Genomic DNA, 21433 nt, shown 5'->3' with positions numbered 1-21433 from the left:
AACTTTTATTATTATTTTGCCCGCGTCCCTTGTCTTTTCAATTACTGTTCGGCCTCCACCACAGGAGTAAGATGATTTTGTTACTACAATAATCTCCTTTATGAGCTTTCGTGGGTGTTGTTTAACCTCAAATACAGAAGCCAATGAATAAAACCATGTATCTTTACAAAGCTATTCAACCTTTCCCAAAGAAAATGAGTCTGCATTCATGAATATGAAAACCGTTTTTCCCAAACAACACTCTATACAGCGATATTCTTGTGGGATGTTATTTCTGTATAGTATTTTTTATTATACATTTAAATGTCATTTTAAAATGCGTTCTTTTTTAAATATTCAACCTTATTTCTGACTGCAGGGAAGCGGCACAGCAGTGACTTTTCACGCCTGATTGCTCAGGTTCGGGGTCGCTTAGAGACCAACAGGCAGACTCGTAGCAAACAGGAAGTCATTGTGGAAGGAGACGATGCACAGAAAACAAAGTCTGCAGGTACTGCAATACTTTTAACTCTACCAAGGAATAACATGTTCTTTAGCAAAAGTAGACTTAAAGGAATATAGGGACTCCGGTACCTGATCCCCATGCTAACGTTATTAATTGATTTGTGGCAATTAGTGAGGCGTGCAATGCAGCTCAATGTGGTGGGTGAGTGTGTGGGAGAGTAAATGAAGCTCACTCATTTACTTGTTCCATCCTTGCCAAATTCACAACACGTCTGCACTTAATTGTTGGGCACATCAGAAATGTTGAATGTTGAAGAGGAAGTGCAGAGAGGGAATTTTCTACTTTCATTTACCAAGTGTCCAGAATCAATGAATGATTGTGTTGCTCTGTAACTGTAACCAACCATACACTTAACATGTGTTCATACAGTCTTTTACTGCCTAAATATACTAACTAAATGATTTAATATTGGCGTTGCATGCTGCTAATTTGCTTGGTTTGCAATAATCAAATGAAAAGGCACACACCAAAAAACCTGACCCTGTCCACTGTGTGAGAGGCTAGGTTTTTGTGATGCTGCCAACAGGACCTAAATGCCTTTACCATTGAGAATATGTACAAATGTGGTTTCTAAGGGATACCAAGGTTGTCAGAGGCATCCTTTATATGCACACCACCCTGATTTTTCCTGGGTGTCTGACATAATGATATGTCTATTTTGTCATTTTCATCACGTCGCAGGATCAATAAATGGCTCAGTGATGAAAGCAGAAGACAAAGAATCTGACGAGGAGCCACCTGCAAAAAGAATGGAATGGTCCTCCAGCCCCGCCCACAGTGAAGTGTCCATCAGCAGGTGAGCCCTACATAATGAACACTTTAGACACCCTCAGAGGTCAGAGCTTGTTTTCAAGTCAGACCTTTACATGCAACAGAAAAGTGGGATTTATTTTTGTTATATTATTTTTCTACAGTTTGAATCTGTCAGTGAAAAAGGTATATTTCACACTGATTGGTATGCCTCTGGTCTAAGGAAACCTAGACATAACATTAGTGTTACATCCCACTATTTCCATTCCTAACAGAGGCCAGCTACAGTAATAACCTGAATCCAAAGCCAGCAGTTTACTTACAGTCAGACTTATACATGTCGGAGGAAGAAAGGACATGTCCTGCTTTGCACGGACAACTTACATTTTTTTACATTGCATTTAGCTGACGCTTTTATCCAAAACGACTTACAATAAGTGCATTCATCATACCTTAAGTCATGATCTAACATTTCATGATAATGCATGTTGCTTACCCTCAAATAAGGGGGTTCATCTGTGAATGAAGAAGAGAAGAACCTTTTTGTATCCAAAATAGTTTCAGATGGCAGATGTTGCTTTTCTTTTTGGAAGTAAATCTTCATTCTCTCCAGTATTGTCCTCCTGTTCCTCGCTAATGTTTTACCGGTGTTTTGATGGTCTGGTGGCGGGGCCTGCTGTGATCTGAACAAGAATGATTGTGATTGGTGGTTTGCTGTGCATGCAGAGCCTGCATGTCACTCACTCAAGTACCCCTGACATGAGTGCCGCGCAAGTTTTCCTTTTGTAGCAAGCAGCAAAATAATTGTAACATGACGTGTTATTGTAAAAACATTTTTTTAAATAAAATCTCACGTCCCTGCGATGTGAATATCGCGGTTATCGCCATGACACCATATATCGTTCAGCCCTACTTCTTGTTTACCTAATCAACCAAGTGAAGTGTGAAATCATGCAGAGTTACATAATTACAAACCGCAAAAAACAGCTTAGCAGCCACAATCGGCATCTGCCCCAAACAAGCTCCTTCTCCACGCCTTCAAAGCTGTTATAGACAACAGATAGGAGTACTACAGAAATCAGACCTCAGATCTTCTTTAATGCTAGTTAGAAATGAGGTTTGGACATCTAATCCTTAATCAGCGTCATCTTGATGGGAACAAAAAATGCTTAATAACTTCCCTCTGATGATGACTACATTCAGCATCTTGCATATTTAATTGAAGAAAAATATCGTTGATAGTGAATAATGGTTTTCATATCTACATATTTAGTTTTCCTAATGGTTTACATATGTGCAGCAATAAATCTGAGACATACAGCCTGTAGAAGTGAACTATGACAATTCCAAAGGGAAAAACCCAGTGTTTGATTTTGTTTGATTTACTTTGAATAGGACATTGATTGTTAAGGTTACTCGGTTCACACTGAGTGTATAAACAACAACCGAATGTCAAAGGTTCATCTGTGTTTTCTGGCAGTTATCAAATGGCATTTCCACGAAAAATGGCACGCCTGAGGATAAATATAAAATGTGTCGTATGGTCATTGTAGTCTGTTTATTCAGTGATAGTAGAGAGAGACAGGAAGTCATCCAATGTTTGCTCTAAATCTTTGTATTCTATATCTGCATTTAACATTTTTATTTACTGTACTTTCATTTGCAAATAAAATTGTCATTAATTAAAATGACCTCAAAACATCAACGCACATGGTACATAGAAGGTTTGGTTAAAGGTTTGTGTAGTGCTCAGAGCATATGGTGTCATTGAGCAGCTGATTAGTTGATATGGTCCAACTGTGGACTGGCTTGGCATTTGAAATGGCTTGGCATCCAAAAATATTAATAATTAGGGAGAAGATCGAGAGCTTTTTCGCTTTAAATGACAAAAAAGGAAAAGGACATCCCTCTGTTGGAGGGGCAAAAGAGTCTGGTGGGATTCTTTCCGGAGAATTGAAGATCGTTTCCCCGACATCGAAGGTGCCTGCCACAGGACAACATGGAACGTGCGCGATTTGGACGCGATGAGCGGGAGGGTTTTAGTGGAGCACGCGCATGAGCTGCGAGCACCAGAGCCTCGCAGCGGCGAAACTGAGGCTTCGTGGTAAACTGTGGTAACATGAAGAGCCGAAACAGCCGGCGCTTTAAGAGAGCCGAGCCAAATGATCCGGCTCACTAACGTAAAAAGAAAGTATATAAGGGACGGCCCCTCTCTCGGGGTAGACGCCCTATCAGCCCTGGTCTGGCGGAAACACTGGCCCTCAGTGTCTTTCTTAGACTATTGCAAGAAGGCGCTGTTTAGACCCTCCAGAAAAACGCGCAGATTTTTAAAAGGCTGCATATTTATCAAAAGGCCGCATAATCCCCGCATATTTCCACACAAAGTTGAGGGGAAAAAAAGTTAACTCTTGAAGTAGTGATGATGATGACGTGACGTCATCAGCTTGCGCATCACAGAAGGTAAACAACACCGTAGAGTGAACGTGTGGAGCTCACACAAGAGAGAAAACACCAAGATGAAAAAATCTGATCCATCTCATTTACCGACGAACATTTCTGCTAAAGACCGGGCAAAGCAGTACCCCGATGTCTTTCACAAAAGTGGGGGGAAACTATTCTGCACCCCGTGCAACTGTGTGTTGGAGCATAAGTCTTAGAGAAAATCGACGGTGACGACCCACTTTGATTAATTCAAACATTCGAAAATGCTTTGTGCTGCTGCGGACAAGAAAGGTGTGTGTGTGTGTGTGTGTGTGTGTGTGTGTGTGTGTGTGTGTGTGTGTGTGTGTGTGTGTGTGTGTGTGTGTGTGTGTGTGTGTGTGTGTGGTTGTGTGTGTGTGTGTGTGTGTGTGTGTGTGTGTGTGTGTGTGTGTGTGTGTGTGTGTGTGTGTGTGTGTGTGTGTGTGTGTGTGTGTGTGTGTGTGTGTGTGTGTGTGTGTGTGTGTGTGTGTGTGTGTGTGTGTGTGTGTGTGTGTGTGTGTGTGTGTGTGTGTGTGTGTGTGTAATAGCCCAATTGCTTTTACAATAAATAAACATTAAATAAGAAAGGGGTTTAACGTTAGTGGCAGGTTTTGTGTGAGAGAGAATAAATAAGACAGCCCAATATTTTAAAAAAAATCTATTCTTTTTCGCAACTTTCCGCATATTTCGCAATTTCACCGCATAAAATCACATAAATACCCCGCATGTTTAATCGCATAATCAAGGATTTTTGCCCGCGTTTTTCTGGAGGGTCTAGCAGTTAGTCGAAATAGCAGAGCATTATAAAATTGCTGTTGTAGGGAGCAAGCAGAAAGATGAGATTAAAGCTGTCATCGTGTCATCTTTGTTTGAGCAGGGGGTGTTGCAGAAGAGTGAGTCTGGTGCGGCAGGGCTCGTCTTGGTAGTGGTTCAGACAGCTGGTTTGACGTTCGAGCAGCAAAAAGAGCTTTTGGCCATGGAGTTTGAGCAGGAGAAGTTGCAGTTGGAGGTGAGGTTACGGCAGCAGGAGGTGGAGAAGGTGCTGGAGGTGGAAAATATGAAATGTGAGGTGGAACTTGCTAGATTACGGCTGATTGGAGAGGGCAAGCTTTCATCTGATGGTTCGGCATCAGGTAGTGGCGATGTTATTTCTAACTTGCGGTTGGTGCCAAAATCAAATGAGCGTGACCCTGACATTTTTTTCACCCTATTTGAGCGCGTAGCTGCGGCAAGAAACTGGTCAGATTCGGACAGAGTGCTGTTACTTCAGTGTGTACTCACTGGGCGAGCACAAGAGGCCTATTCAGATATTTGTGGCGAAAATGCTTTGGACTATGCTAGAGTAAAATCAGCGGTGTTAAAATCATAGGAACTAGTTCCTGAAGCGTATCGTCAAAAGTTCAAAAGTTGGGTCAAGGGGATAAGCAGACAAATGTGGAGTTTGTCCGTGATTTGGCATTTTCAGCGGTGGTGCGCGGCAGAAAAGGTTGCCAGTTTTGACGGTCTTTGTGAACTCATTGTATTGGAACAGTTTAAAGATGTTATCCCTCAGCGTGTGGCCACTTATGTAAATGAGCAGAAACCCTCCACCGTACTTTGAGCTGCCGAATTAGTGGATGATATTGTGTTGACGCATAAGGGCAGTTTTACTGAGAAGTGGTCTAGGGGTGATTGGAGACTTGGAGAAGATGGTGGCTATGCCCGCGGTGGTGCAAAGGTTTCACCAGGCTCCTCCCGTAGATTTGCAGGTACGGGGCGACCCGAGGGGGCCAAAGTGGGCCTGTGTCATTATTGCCGAGGAGAGGGTCATTGGAAGGAGCAGTGTCCGTTGCTGGAACCTGAGGGGAAGCCTCGTTCTTCATCACATGCTCCAGCCATGTGTTGTTCTGCCGTTTTGGTTAAAAAGCCGCAGGGTGTAGGATCGGGCATGGAGCCTGATAAGAAGCTGGTTTGTGCCGACTTGGATGTGGGTTCTGTTTTTGAGCCGTTCATCACGGAAGCCGTTGTATCAGTAGTCGGTGGTGACAAGTATGTTCCGATTAAGGTGTTGCGTGACACAGCAGCTAGATGCTGATTTATTGTTGAGTCAGTGTTGCCTTTTTCGTCAGAGACAGAGACTGGGGATTTTGTGCTGATGAGGGCCATGGAGATGGGCTTGACTCCTGTGTGACGTCATACAATAGTGCTGGATTGTGAGCTGGTGCGGGGAGTTGTGTCTATCGGCGTGCGTCCCGTGTTGCCACTTGATGGGGTACATATGATTTTGGGCAACGATCTCGCTGTGGGCTGGTGTGCCACTGCCTGTGGCGGTTGCCAGGCTGTTGGCATCCGGGGAGCCAGGTGAGAGCGGTTTGCAGTTTCCAAGTGTGTTTCCAGTTTTTGCTGTTACGCGTGCGCAGAGCCGTAGGATGTCTGCTGACCCGCCTGTTTCGGGGTGTAGAAAAAGTGGTGATGAACAGGTGGTCTCGCTGCCTGATGTCCCTTCGTCTGTGTCAAAGAAGGGGGAAGACGAGGAGACTCTTCCTCACTCAGAGATCCTGGATATATTCGAGGAGGGTCTTGCTCAATTTGTTCAGGACCATTGACTCTGTGATCTGCCAATTCAGGTACATTTGGCCAGTGATGACAAGATGAGGCTTAAGGACTATGGGATCAGAAACATGGACGAAGTGACGTTCATGAAAAGACACAAAGTCCATACTGGACACACACCTGATGGTCAATATACACAGGAGGATGTTGGTTTGTCGTGGATCCCTTTGGGGCCCGTCTTAAGGGGGGGGGGGGGGCTGTGATCCCCCTGTGGGATCATCTGGAGAGGGTGTGGCTGTGCTGCATCCAGCCGCCTTGATTGCAGTAACTGCAGGGCACCTGGGTCTGGTGCCCTGCGGTTATTTAAAGCCTCTGCTCCTCTCTGTCTCCCTCTCTGCTTCTCCCTGCAGGCACCCTGGTTTTGTTGAGTATGCTATGAGTTTCTTCAGTTGCTTCACTTTGTGCACTTCAACACTCTCACACACATACATGTCCATACAATCCTCACCCTGCATTTACACTACTGATACCACTGACATCCACACCTCATACTTTACTTGTTTTGCACTTAATTCATTTGGTTGATTTGAATGTTTTGCTTAAATAAACATGTTTTATTAAACGTGGATATGGTGTGTCTCCTCTTTGTTGTGGCCTTTTGAGCCAGGTCATAACAATCAGTAATACAGTATTGTACAACCAATCTATTACTGCTCATTCACAAAAACTCACCTGTTGCTTACGTCCACAAAATAACTTGTTTGCTTAAAATGTTTTTGCTCTCTCTCTAAAACAGGTTATCCAAGCACATATCTGTTTAACATTTACATAGTTTTGCTGTTTGGTCTAACATTTTGGAAAATTATTATGACAATGTTAAGCTGCAAATGAAACCCATTGGCATGTTAATTTGGCAAATGCTTAACAACATTATCACTATGTATGTATTTATTGTTATAAATGACCTGCTCATACCAGTTTTCATATGAAAAATCTATTTCTGATTTTCTTTATCCTGTCAATGGCATGACTTTTCCACTGATAGTTGTGTCATACAGTCCAAAACATTTGTCTACAAATAGGCATCGTCCATATATTTTAGGGCATCACAGTCTTTAAAGCAGCTTTTTTAAGGTCATTTAGTGTACTAAGTTTGACTATTGAAACAGAAGAAAACTTATATCAGTAAAACTTTGTAAATGACATGTTCGTGCTCTCCTCTCTCTTTCTCCCATCACAGTTCCATCTCAGACATCTTTGGTCCGGAGGTTGTCAGTAACCCTCAGTGAGTAACCCTGCTGTTATTGCAACTGTCAAAATGTTATCAGTGTTTTTCTATGCCACCCCACAGAATCGTATTAAAAGTAATCACACAGTGCTGGTAATGGATAGATTAACATGGGACTTTGTTACAGAGTCTAGAGGCTTTAAAGTGGAAAGAGACAGATAAATATACACAATACTAACTTGTATCAAGAGCAAACATAATCACACACGGGTTTTCCTACTTGCAAAGGAGAAGCATGATGTGTTTATTGTTGCATACAAAAGCTTATCAGATCTCTACAACAGATGGGGAAATGTCTCCCTGTATTTGAATTACGCATTATGTAAAGTTAAGGTCTAGACCTGTCTGAATATCAAATAGATAGCTTTGACATTCTTCCCTTGTCATTGATATTGATCAATCCTGCCTTTTTGTTGAGGCATCTAAAATGGTCTACAAGCCATAATAAAACAAGAAGAGCCAGTAAGCCTGTAAGACCGCCTGCTTTCATAGATGTTGTTTTTCACTCGCAGCTTAAAGTTGGACAGGTTGTCCCTGGTCTCCTCTGATGCTTTACCACGCTTTTCCTCATGTTTGGGGACCTTAGTTATCAGAGGCAGCAGATAGCACTCCTGTCAAATAAAAGTGGAGCGTTTTTCTTGAAGTTAGTGTCCCTGAGTTCCTAGTGATTGACAACGTTCCGGGCAATATTTCTAGGGACACTTAGTTATTTAAGCAATAGATGTAATTGTTCAGTTGTCCATGACTCAAACCAATTATAGCTGTGTCAAGTGGGCTTCATATTGAAACCTAGTATTTGGAAGTCTATTTTCTGGATTCTGTTTATCTTCTTTCTCTTCAATTAATCATTTTGTTACTGGGCTCTTACTGCTGTCATCTATATCAAATTATTTTTGACAGTTTAATCAAACAGCAAGCACTTCTGGTGACTTGGTACTTGTTCTCTTGCGAACTGTGCATTACAAAAGGATTGTTTCTTTTTTGGCCACAGAAGATAGGACAAGCGCACATTACAAACTCTGTGGCACATCACAGTTGTCATCAATTGTTATCATTGTTCTGTGCTGTATGATTATAACTCATGGGGCAAGTTTTTTTCAAGGACATTTAAAATATATACAGGACTGTCTCAGAAAATTAGAATATTGTGATAAAGTTCTTTATTTTCTGTAATGCAATTAAAAAAAACAAAAATGTCATACATTCTGGATTCATTACAAATCAACTGAAATATTGCAAGCCTTTTATTATTTTAATATTGCTGATTATGGCATACAGCTTAAGAAAACTCAAAAATCCTATCTCAAAAAATTAGAATAGTTCCTCAGACCAAGTAAAAAAAAAAGATTTATAACAGCAAAACACAATCAAACATTTGAAAATGTCCATTAATGCACTCAGTACTTGGTTGGGAATCCTTTTGCACGGATTACTGCATCAATGCGGCGTGGCATGGAGGCAATCAGCCTGTGGCATTGCTGAGGTGTTATGGATGCCCAGGATGCTTCAATAGCGGCCTTTAGCTCATTAGCATTGTTGGGTCTGGTGTCTTTCAGCTTCTTCTTCACAATACCCCACATATTCTCTATGGGGTTCAGGTCAGGGGAATTTGCAGGCCAATCGAGGACAGTAATGCCATGGTCAGTACACCAGTTACTGGTGGTTTTGGCACTGTGGGCAGGTGCCAGATCATGCTGGAAAATGAATTCCTCATCTCCATAGAGCTTTTCAGCAGACGGAAGCATGTAGTGCTCTAAAATCTCTTGGTACACAGCTGCATTTACTCTGGGCTTGATGAAACACAGTGGACCAACACCAGCAGCTGACATGGCTCCCCAAACCATCGCTGACTGTGGGAACTTCACACTGGATTTCAAGCAACTTGGATTTTGCTCCTCTCCAGCCTTTCTCCAGACTCTGGCGCCTTGACTTCCAAATGAAATACAAAACTTGCTTTCGTCTGAAAAGAGGACTTTGGACCACTGTGCAACTGTCCAGTGCTTCTTTTCCTTAGCCCAAGTCAGACGCCTCTTCCGTTGTCTTGAGTTCAGAAGTGGCTTGACCATGGGAATACGGCTATTGTAGCCCATTTCCCGGACACGTCTGTGAACAGTGACTTTTGATACCTGGACTCCAGCTTCAGTCCACTGTCTTTGAAGCTCCCCCAAATTCTGGAAGCGACTCTTCTTCACAATGCTGTTAAGGCTGCGGTCATCTCTCTTGGTTGTGCAGCGTTTCCTGCCACATTTCCCCCTTCCAACAGACTTTTTGTGGATGTGCTTTGAAACTGCACTCTGTGAACAGCTTGCTCTTTGAGAAATTTCTTTTTGTGTCTTACCCTCCTGATGGAGGGTGTCAATGACGGTCCTCTGGACAGCAGTCAGATCAGCAGTCTTCCCCATACTTGTGATTTAGTTTACTGAACCAAGCTGAGTGTTTTTCAAGGCTCAGGAAACCCTTGCAGGTGTTTCGAGTTAATTAGACGATTCAAGTGATTCGTTGAACACCCTACTAGTATACTTTTTCATGATATTCTAATATTTAGAGATAGGATATTTGAGTTTTCTTAAGCTGTATGCCATAATCAGCAATATTAAAATAATAAAAGGCTTGCAATATTTCAGTTGATTTGTAATGAATCCAGAATGTATGACATTTTTGTTTTTTTAATTGCATTACAGAAAATAAAGAACTTTATCACAATATTCTAATTTTCTGAGACAGTCCTGTAAATCTTTGCTGTCATACTACGAGCAAAACAACAGTCGCACATACAGCTCTGAAAAAAATTAAGAGACCACACTGAGGCATTATCAGTTTCTCTGGATTTACTGTTTATAGGTATGCGTAAGAGTAAAATGACATTTTCATTTTATTCTTTAAATACTGACAACATTTATCTGTTGGTATTCAACTGACACTGGAATGGAATGGTTGCCATTGATGTAGAGATTGAGATTTAAGAAAGATTTGGAGTGGTTCATTTTCCTAATTTGTTCCAGAGCTGTATATCCGGGGTGCGATCTAACTTTGTGTGTCTTGCGGTTAACCAAGACCCTCTCCTAATCTCTTTTAATGACCAGCTCATTTTCAGTATATTGTCACAGCACACCAGTCCTTTTGGGTCTTGAAATGCTTGAGCGACTCAATAGGCAAAAGCCAAGTCAGTGTGAAAATATATGTATTTTTCCATCAGGAAAGGCTTTATCTCCTCTCCTCAGCCTTTGTCTGACAATCATGAGAACTTAAATGTTGATTGTTTAGTCCTGATCCGTACTTTGTGCAGAGGCAAACTGCTTGCTTACAAGTAATCCAGCATGCTTAGTTGTCTCCCCATTCTCCCCACATGTGGACTTCTGACCCAAATTCCGGTGCTGGAATTTTGTTTTTCCAGTCCATTCAGTGAAGATAGAGAGGCAGAGAAGTGGCTGGAGGGTTATATACATATGTAGTATAATCAGCTGAAGAGAGCCCTTCATGTGAAGCTGTAAGTGGTTCCACATGGAAGATACTGCGGTTTCATGTTATCGGAACATCTCTTATGGCAGGGGTTCCCAAAGTGGGGGTCGCGACCCCCCTGGGGGTCGTGAGACCCCGACGGGGGGTCGCGAGATGATTTCAGAATCCTCTTGATGTGACCCCTGAGGTGTTTTTTTTTTATTTTATTTTTTTTTATTAATATAAATATAAAAGTAAAAATTTTTTTTTTAGTATTATTAATAATAATAATAATAATAATAACAACGTGTGCATAGACATTTTGTATTATGTAAGTCTGTTTAATAGGTAAGCGAGACAAATAAAGGAATTTTGATTCTGAAAGATTTACGACAGTATCATTTGCAGCTCAAAGGTCACTTTACAGCACCACAGTAAATATCAGAGACGTAAAACACACATCAACTACTAGTATATTTCTTCTGAACAGCTCTTTAATACATTTTTCAAAATGAAACGTTGCTTAATACCAACTAGTGAGAAGGCAGAAAGGCCAGCGGAGAAGGCAGCGGAGGAGAGCGGAGAGCCGCCATCACAAAGGCCGTCGACTTCTTGCGCGGGAAGAGGAGGAGGAAGAGGAGGAGGAGACGACAACCGTAAGGCGGTCCATAAGCAGTCAGACCAGCCTTCATCCAAGTGTCGCAAGTATTGAGAGGAATACATCCAGTACGGATTCACATGCCTCATTATCAATGAAGCACAACATCCCCAATGTGTAGTGTGCACTGAGGTTCTTGCACATGAGAGCTTAAAGCCCGTAAAAATGCTCAGACATTTAAACACGAAGCACCCCTCTCTTGCTACCAAACCAGCAGATTTTTCCCGCCGAAAGCAGAGAGAATTGCAAGGCCAAAAGAAAGTTATAACTAACCAAGCAACAATCCCTACCAAGGCTCAAAAGGCATCATATGAGGTGGCATATTTAATTGCACAGGAAAAAAGCCACACACAATCGGGGAAACCCTAATTAAACCTGCTGCTATCGCTATGAGTAGGGTAATGCATGGGGATAAACAGGCACAGGAGCTGGAAGCAGTGCCGCTGTCTGACTGGACCATATCCCGGCGCATCACGGGCATGGCCCAGGATATCAAGTGTCAGATGATTGACAGAGTGAAGAAAGGGAAATATGCTTTGCAGTTAGACGAATCCACAGATATGTCAAACTCTGCCCAACTGCTTGTTTTCGCCAGATACACTTTTGATGGAAAACTTGATGAGGACATGCTGTTTTGCACCCCGCTGGAGCTAAAGTGCACAGGCGAGGACATTTTCACAAAACTTGACAACAAAATAAAAGAAGAGGGACTGTCTTGGGATGAGTGCATCGGTGTGTGTACAGATAGTTAGACCCTCCAGAAAAACGCGGGCAAAAATCCTTGATTATGCGGGCTAAAAGCCTTGATTATGCGGGCTAAAAGCCTTGATTATGCGGGCTAAAAGCCTTGATTATGCGGGCTAAAAGCCTTGATTATGCGGGCTAAAAGCCTTGATTATGCGATCAAACATGCAGGGTTTTTATGTGATTTTATGCGGCGAAATATGCGGAAAGTTGCGAAATATGCGGGAAAAAATAATAATAAAAAAAATAAAATATTGGGCTGTCTTATTTATTCTCTCTCACACACAACCTGCCACTAACGTTAAACCCCTTTACTATTCAATTAAACAAATTCAATGTTTATTTATTGTAAAAGCAATTGGGCTATTTTAATCTCACACACACACTTCTCCGCCTCATTCTGTTTTCATTTACTCGTTCGTTATCTGACCAGCTTCAATCTTGTAGGCTACTCACTTCGTTTCTTGTAGCCCTTGAAAGGGTTTTGGAGGTTGATGCCTCGGTGAACGTGAGTTGTTTGGCTTTCTTGTCCGCAGCAGCAGAAAGCATTTTCGAATGTTTGAATGAATCAAAGTGGGTCGTCACCGTCGATTTTCTCTTATGCTCCAACACACAGTTGCACGGGGTGCAGAATAGTTTCCCCCCACTTTTTGCCCGGTCTTGAGTAGAAATGTTCGTCGGTAAATGAGATGGATTAGATTTACAACGCAGCCCCGCACTCCCCCGCACTCTTTATCTCAAGGTGACTTTCTGCCGCTGTCCTCCGTGGTGCAGTGCTGATCGTTTCACCACGGAGGAAAGCACTTCACTAATTGCAGTACCCATAAGGAGCTGTACAAATGCCGCAGTTTTTGCGTGGCTGTGTATTTATTTGAAAGCCCAGTGGCGATCTGCTCATCTCTCATCGAAATAATTTGCTACAAAGGGGCTGACTGGCCAGCTGTGTGTTGAACTTTCCTGTCGGCTCCCGGACCGTAGTCGAGGAGGGCAGAAGCAACAAGCTTCAGGTTCAATAACCCACTTTAGCTTAAATGACTGGAGAGAGGCGAGCTCTTCTTGGGAGGACGTTGCATTTATTTAGCTGTTCTTCTGTTTCACAAAATACATCACAGACCTCTGTTTTTCTGCTTTCCCGTTTCACTTCCAGAAACATACACACGTTCCCTCACTGTCGCTGTACCATCCACACACACACATGCACAAGCCACACCCCTCTCTCTCTCTTAAAGGGACAGCGATCTCATCTCACTCTGCATGACCCTAATATCATAACATGTGTGCTCTGGAAAATCACAGAACGGACGATCGTCCTTATTATTATGCCGTTTAAACCAATTATTTAAATGTGTTAAATTCGGCATCATGTAAGTTGCGCTGACAGGTCCACACACTGCTCCCCCGCCCTCCTGCCGATAGTTCACGAGCGTCAAGCTCCTCAACCGCCACCCCCAACCCCCCCCCCCGTTGATAATTCTCGATCGTTGGTACGCTGATCAATTTTTTTTTTAAATGTCACTTCATATCAAAAACGTTGCTGACCCCTGGTCTAGATGGTGCTGGAGCAATGCTGGGGAAAAAGAGAGGACTAAAAGCAAGAGTCTTACAAGTGGCGCCCCACGTTATCTTTACGCAGTGTTTTATCCACAGAGAAGCTCGAGCACGTAAAACGCTTGACCCAGAGCTTAAAGGTGTTCTTGAGACGGCGATAAAAATGGTCAACTACATCAAATCCCGTCCACTCAATACCAGGCTGTATCTCTGCAATGAACTGGGATCGGAGCATCAGGGCCTGCTGTTCCACACAGAAGTCAGGTGGCTTTCAAGGGGAAATGTTCTCACCTGCCTGTATGAACTGCGGGGCGAGGTGCGCTTATTTCTCACGGAGCATGGGTCACAGCTCGCTGACCACCTGACAGACCCTGACTGGTTAACAAGGCTGGCATATTTGTCTTGCATATTTGACAGACTGAACGGACTCAACCTGTCATTGCAAGGTGAAAACACAAGCATCATGTCCTTGAATGATAAAATCTGCGCATTCAAGAGGAAAGTGGATCGCTGGACTGCGCGAGTTGAAATGGGCAGGATTGACATGTTTCCTAAGCTGGAGGAATTCATAGAGGGAAATTATCTTAGTGTTAACTCTGAAGAAGTCTATCACTACCCACCTGCAAGCCCTCCTGGAACACTTTAACAAGTATTTCCCAGAGGAAGCAGCTCCGGAAAAATATGACTGGATAAGATCACCATTTACCGTAACGACCGCAAGTCATCTGTCATCCGACATGGAGGACGCACTGACTGAACTGTCAAGTGACCGCACATTAAAGACAGCTTTTAATGCGAAGACGCTTGCTGAGTTCTGGATTTCAGTCGAGAGAGAATACCCACAGCTTTCCAAGGCCGCGATGGACGTTCTGACGCCGTTTGGCTCCACATACCTGTGCAAAAAGACTTTCTCGGCACTGACATACATAAAAAACAAATACAGATCTCGTCTTAACGTGGAGGATGATCTCCGAGTGGCCGTCTCCAAAATTAAGCCCAGGATGGATTTGCTGTGCTCCATGCATATTGCCCACCCGCCTCATTAGGTGAGATTAACGCTGAAACATAGCCTATTCCCCAAATGTAAATATGCACCGCAGCAATGTTCATATGTTTATTACCTTTATGTATTTTTACAGTTTGCACCGCAACAATGTTCACTCCTAATTCACATGGAGATTACTTTGACTCACGAGTTCTGCTGTTATCTTATATTAAATTGCTATATGTAAAATCATATCTTGGTTGTCAGGCGGTTCTGTTCTTGTGTGTTGTCGTTATGCGCGTGTTTGGATACGCCTATTAGTGCGTGCGTCCTGTGCACACGTTTTTTTTTTCTTCCAGTCACCACGTGATAGTGGGGGGTCGCCAGTCTCTGGCACTGTTATTTTGGGGGTCGCGGGCTGAAAAGTTTGGGAACCCTGGTCTTATGGGACAGATCTGATTTCCCCCAACACCACGTGCTGACCTGTGAAGCCCACCAGGGCTTACGCTGTAGCAAGAATTACTGATGCGCCAGGAGACAATTCATGAGGGAAAACAGCTTATTTAAGGGCATTGAGCGCTCAATGCAGACATGTTGCTCTGACAACAGTGAGGGTTCTTTCAGAATAAAACTCTGAATTTTAATGATGAAAAACGCAGATTGTTTGTCTCAGATAAATAAATAAAATACTATATTATTACCACGTTGGAACTGTCATATTGATGTAAAAATAATGAACAGAGTTGGAATTCAATATGACAGTAACCTCTCATACATTTTGGAGAATACACAATTATTAAAGAAAAAATCTTGGCAATTCTGTTCACTGACCTAATTAAACGCTACCCATGTTGTGTTTATTAGTTCAGGAAAGGGATATCATATGACGTGTGTGTGTGTGTGTGTGTGTGTGTGTGTGTGTGTGTGTGTGTGTGTGTGTGTGTGTGTGTGTGTGTGTGTGTGTGTGTGTGTGTGTGTGTGTGTGTGTGTGTGTGTGTGTGTGTGTGTGTGTGTGTGTGTGTGTGTGTGTGTGTGTGTGTGTGTGTGTGTGTGTGTGTGTGTGTGTGTGTGTGTGTGTGTGTGTGTGTGTGTGTAAATATTCACTTGCTTATTCTATTTTGCATAAAATTACGCTGATAATAATCCCTTTTATTGAAGTGAACAAAAATCCAGCTTTTTACAAAAATGTAATGTACAGTAGTTTCATTCTATGACAGATTTAATTAGGAGTTTAGTTACCATCAATAAAATGTATTAACACAGATTGACAATATGAGACTATTGCAGGGCATACAACAATATTAGTATTATTAGTGCTGTATTGTTTGTGTAAAGGGTAGGCTTACTATTATTCAAAAAGAACATTCTACAGTACTTTTTCTCTTTTATTCTACACACAATAAGACTCCCAGGATCAAGGAGAGAAGGAGGCAATTTAAAAAAGACCGTTTGAGATTGATTTAAATCATTTGTGGTCTTTATGGCTCTGGGGCCCGTTGTTGATGCATATTTTGGAAAGGAACATCGTGATCGGTAGCTCATTTAGTGCTAATTGATTGATTTTGTGCTGAAACAGAGCAGCTGGTTCTCAGCAAATGTATAATCATTCAGCGTGACAAAAAGGTTGGCTGTATTACCACAAAATGTGACTTTTCAGATTATCCTTTGTTTCAATTTAGTGCAATTTAAAAGCCTTGAGTAATAGTTGTTTTACTGTTTCCTTGTTTTTACTGCAACAACACTTCAGGACATGGAAGTCTGAGCATACTAATAATACCATCTCAATCAACTTAACTTTGCTTATTTTTATTTCTTTACACAAAACACTAAAAGATCACCTCTGACAATGTTCTTTCACAGAGACATGGAGGGGAAACCAGGTCAAAAGAGAGCATCGAGCACGAGAGAAGACGATGCAGCATCCTCGCCCGTCAGTGGAAAACGACGTCGGAAAACAAATATGTAAAAGATGTCAATTATATACATTTTTTACTGAAATTCAAGCAAATTATGAAGTGATGCACTTTATGATCTTTCTGGTTCCGGCATTTCATTGTTGTGAATTTCTGAAGTTGCGTTGTTTACATCATGTTATGGTATTATGTAATGTTTAGAATTGTACAATTCTTTATGGTCTTGTGATCCACGTTGAGCTGTTGCCATATCATCACGTTTTTCCAGGGCCAAGAGGACTATATAAATGTTACTTGTTTTAATGTTCAGTGTAATATGGAGCTTATTCTGAAATAAACCGGTTGAATTCTGTGGTTTTGTATTTGAACATTTTTCTGGTTACATAAAAATGTTATCTTCCAACATTCACCGCCCATGTCATCACAAATTGATGTTAACGTGTACAAATCTAAACAAATGTTGTGCTTTGGCACTGTGTTGTAAATAATAAATGAGCAGTTGTATGAATGATCCCCAAAAATACCTCATATGCACTTTTTTTTCACCAAATAGCTGGATTTCTTTCTGTTAGCTAAACTATCACGTCAATCTTCAAAATTACCCTAGAATATTTTGGCGACCTTAAATAAGAAACTTAGTCACATTCCTCTGTCATGGCAATCGCAAAGCATGCAACAAATCTGGAGCTTTTAAATGATTTGTTTTCTTTGAAAGAAAAGTAATTCAATGAAACCTAATGCTTGTGAAAACTGCAGGTCAAAGAAAGCAAGGGTGTAAACGTGTACCGAGGTGATGTTTATGTGTACTTGCATGGGAGAGTGTGCGGGAACACATTTGGGAACCGACCTTGATTGAAAACGGAGCTCGTCTGGAGCCTGCATTCAGAAACATGAGTGCCTCTGACCAGACTCCCAGACAAAGCAGAGACGCACTGACAGACATTGCTGGACTCCTTTCAATGTGTGAGATGCTCATTAATAACACACACGTCTGATCCCATTGCGTCCTCACCTCTTTCCAATACAGTGATGCTATTTGTCTCTGGTCTAATTAACAGGGACTCTTGTCTGGAACCACAGGAGAGGTTTGAGTGGCTCCTTATTCCTGGCCCCACTTGGAAGGCAGTGAAGCACACAGTGATATCACTGATTCCATACACACATTGATCCACAGACACTGCCTACTTTCAGTAGAAATCAGTCCCCTTATTTTTCTGTGTCTGGGCGATAACGTAGAAGGGAAAATTCATCATATTTCCAACACAAGGTTATAAATGGTGGTGTCACTGCATCGTGGTTGTAATAAAATGTGCCCATATTCTAAATGTCCTGTACAGCCTTGAGAGCCTGTATAGCCAACCAGGCACTTAAAAAGTAGGGGAGCACGATTCAGGAAATCTCACAATTCGATTCACAATCGATTGGCGATTCCAAATAGCTCAGGAGTCCGCCCTTTGAGGCATGAAGAGCGGGCAGAGTGAAAAGGGTTTCCCTGGATGCTGCATAGAGTCTAAGTGCCATGTTAGCGGGACATTACGGAGCTCACACCATAGAGAAAATGGAAAACAGCGTTTCGGCAAGACTGTAAAATGTGGTTTGAAAAAAAAAACAAGATAGAATCGGGATTCTTATGTGAATCAATTTTTATTGCGCACCCTACTAAAAAGGGATAGCCAATGTAAATGTCATGGTGAGAAATCAGAAGTCAGAGTATCAGACCTACAATGGCCCATTCACCATCAAGACCGAGATTTCGGCATTAACTTCTCTGCCCAGATTCCGTCTTGCATTAGGCTCAGCCTCGAGGCCGAAAATGGCTGCAGTGTTATCAGCCCTTTTGTGCTTAAAATCTTTTTGTCCCCCTAAGCATTTGAAAGATCCAGCCAATGATTTATCTTGATCCAGAGGCGGGGTTGAAGGGGGTGCTCTCACATTAATAGTGATATTTCTGTATATCAGTGTTGGATGGCTTTCTGCTGAAAGAGAGTTCCATTTGACCATCTTTACATTTTGTTTCAGAATATCAGCAGCACAATAACCTCTAAGTAGACTATTGTAGACATTTTCAGTGGTTCTTTTGTGTAAAGTTCACTTTAATTTGGATTGTGGTTTATATTTATAAGACAACTTAAATAAGACACTAGGAGACTCATATACATTTAAAATCTATGGATAACAAACATTTTATAATTAACATTAACAAACAACCCGATAACACACAGTCTATCCCTTACTCATGTTTTTTTTCCTGTATGGCATCTAGTTTCTTTTTTGTATTTTACATTATGGAAGATAAACACACACACTATGGTATCATTGTTTTCCCTTTTCTTGTACAGTTTTCACATCTGCATTACAAAGCAGCTCTAAATCAACTTGTGTCAGTTCTTTGATGGATCAGTGTGCCTGTTAAGTTTCCTGTAGAATAAAAGCATGTTTTTTTAAGTTGGTTGGACTTTGTTGCATGTCTACTCACAAGAGTAGACGAAAAAAGACTTAGACTAGCTGTAATAACCAAATAATTTTAAAAAATGGGTTTTGCCTGCACTGAGTGCCTTCGTATTTTTTGATTGTGACGTATAGATCAAAAAGCTATACTGTAAGTACAAGTCAAGTTATTTTTAGTCTTTCTTTTTCAGTCTACATTACGGTAAATAGCACCTGCTTTTTGATAGCTGCACTTGAAGTAGCACTCCTCCGACAATCTATCACACTTGTTCTCTCTATGAAAGGTTCACTTAACTTCAGGTACCACATCTTGTGGCTGAGGATTGAGTTCCTCAGTTCATCTAAACCATTCCCAGGACAAGTCACTAGATAGTGGTTCAGGAAAGGTCTTGACATTTTCTTACACGTCCCTTAGTGATTTGTGATAATAAATGTAGTACTTGAAAAGTAAAAATGGATTACTTAATTTGAAAAGTTCAGCTCAAATCAATGTAAAACACCATACATTGCTACTATATATAAAATAGACCAAGCTGAAAATTACAATGCAATTCATATGAGACAACAGACCATTTTGCAATCTGGGATAATACCTTCACAGCAGTGTGAGGAAATACTTAAAACCTCATGTGTAGTGTAATTTTGTAAAAGGCTTTATAAGGTCTCTTCTTGAGCCTTGTGTATGAAACAACTCTATTGGAGATTTACAGTACTGTTTTTCATTCAATAGCAATATGTCCCCCAAACAAGTCAAATCACATGATACAGAGATATGTTCTAAACAATAACAATAATCTGATATGGGTAAAATCTGTTTTATTGTCATTCCTTTTATTTCTGTTTTGGACCCTTATTGTTAAGTTTTAGACCCAAGATGTATCAACAACTCAGCAATAAGAATCATGATTAAACAGCAACCATGATGGAAAGGAATGATCTAAACTAATAAAACAAGATCCATGCTTTCAAATTAAAGGAATGTTCCATTATGGTTAATGTAATGCTCTGCACTTTTAGCTTTAAACTTTGTGACACATCCAAGTATTCACTTTGTGGAAAGATCTAATCTAGTTATGAGGGCCTGTGTCTCTTTTCCTTCAAACTTATTGAACTTCCTTCCAACAAAAATGATTTAGCTTAGTATGAAATATGGTTTAATTTGTGTGGTTTGGCAGTAGATCCCAGCAATGGAGCTGTGATTGTTCCCTTCCTTGCAATCAAAAAGGAAATGATTATGACACATGCCAAATGAATGCAATTACCTACCTTGTTGGATGTAACACCAGCAGCACTTTTAGACTAAAAAAAGCGAGAGGAGTCTCTAGAGATGAGCCAACATTTTTAACTCTATCTCCCCAGACAGCATGTGCCCATATTAAACTTTAGCACGCTTGTTATTTATGAAAGGGATTGATGTGTTTACATTTATGATTCTTCCTGTGCGTTTGGGCTATTACTATTTGTGGAAGGACCCACACCACCTTAAGTGTGCTCTTTTTGGGCAGTATTGGCCTTCTTGTCTGCTCCCTGCATCCTTGAGGGTTCTCAAAAATATTGTTTTTCCCAATACAAACACATTGAGATTCAAGACACTTTCCCACTTATTTTGAGTATATACCTGCTTTAGTTTTTGCGATTGGTAACTATTGAACGCTGTCAAAAGTACGCTGTAATGAAAGGTCTCAAGAGTACTCCTGAGAGTGCTTATTTTTTAACATGAGTGTTAGCAGTTTAAAAGGGAGACGCGAGTCCTGTTTGATGCCTCATTTTCCTCTCTAGAAAAGCATCAGTAGACTTCACTTCACAATTTCACACATCAAGGTTACAAAAAATACGTATTTTGTTGTAGTTGTAAAAACCAAGAAACTGAAAAAAAGTATTTAAAATAATAACTATAACCATAACAGTATTAATATTAATAATGATAATAAAAAAAGTCATCCATTCAATTAACAAAACCGTCTGTGAAGTATATGAATAATGTGTACTTTTATTCAAGGATGTTTATTTTACAATAGATTTTAAAAGTTCATTTATTGCCTTTTTTTTGTAAAAGTTGGATAAGATACTTTTTTAACTTTGAGTTTTCTTATTTCTGTGTTAGAAAACATCAATACAGTATTGCAATATCATTTTTGTTATACTCTACTGATTCTCAAAAACA

At 41.1% G+C, this 21433-nt stretch overlaps 1 protein-coding gene across 4 annotated transcripts in view; it reads left to right on the top strand.

Annotated features, from left to right (window-relative positions):
* The window catches only part of rad18 (RAD18 E3 ubiquitin protein ligase), a 43500-nt gene extending 26327 nt beyond the window's left edge, over positions 1-17173 (top strand). For 3 of the 4 annotated variants that reach the window (XM_079682560.1, XM_079682557.1, XM_079682558.1), the window contains 4 exons: positions 359-490; positions 1187-1301; positions 7488-7532; positions 16769-17173. In XM_079682560.1, the coding sequence (XP_079538686.1) occupies positions 359-490; positions 1187-1301; positions 7488-7532; positions 16769-16874 (398 nt within the window). In that variant the 3' untranslated portion in view covers positions 16875-17173. The remainder of the gene's footprint in view (positions 1-358; positions 491-1186; positions 1302-7487; positions 7533-16768) is intronic. The other variant, XM_079682559.1, reaches the window with a different exon arrangement.
* Positions 17174-21433: the final 4260 nt, after the last annotated feature.

Source organism: Notothenia rossii (genome assembly GCF_949606895.1).
Source record: "Notothenia rossii genome assembly, chromosome: 5".
NCBI lineage: Eukaryota > Metazoa > Chordata > Actinopteri > Perciformes > Nototheniidae > Notothenia > Notothenia rossii.
Note: the sequence above shows the minus strand (reverse complement) of the source record. Positions and strands in the feature narration are given on the sequence as shown.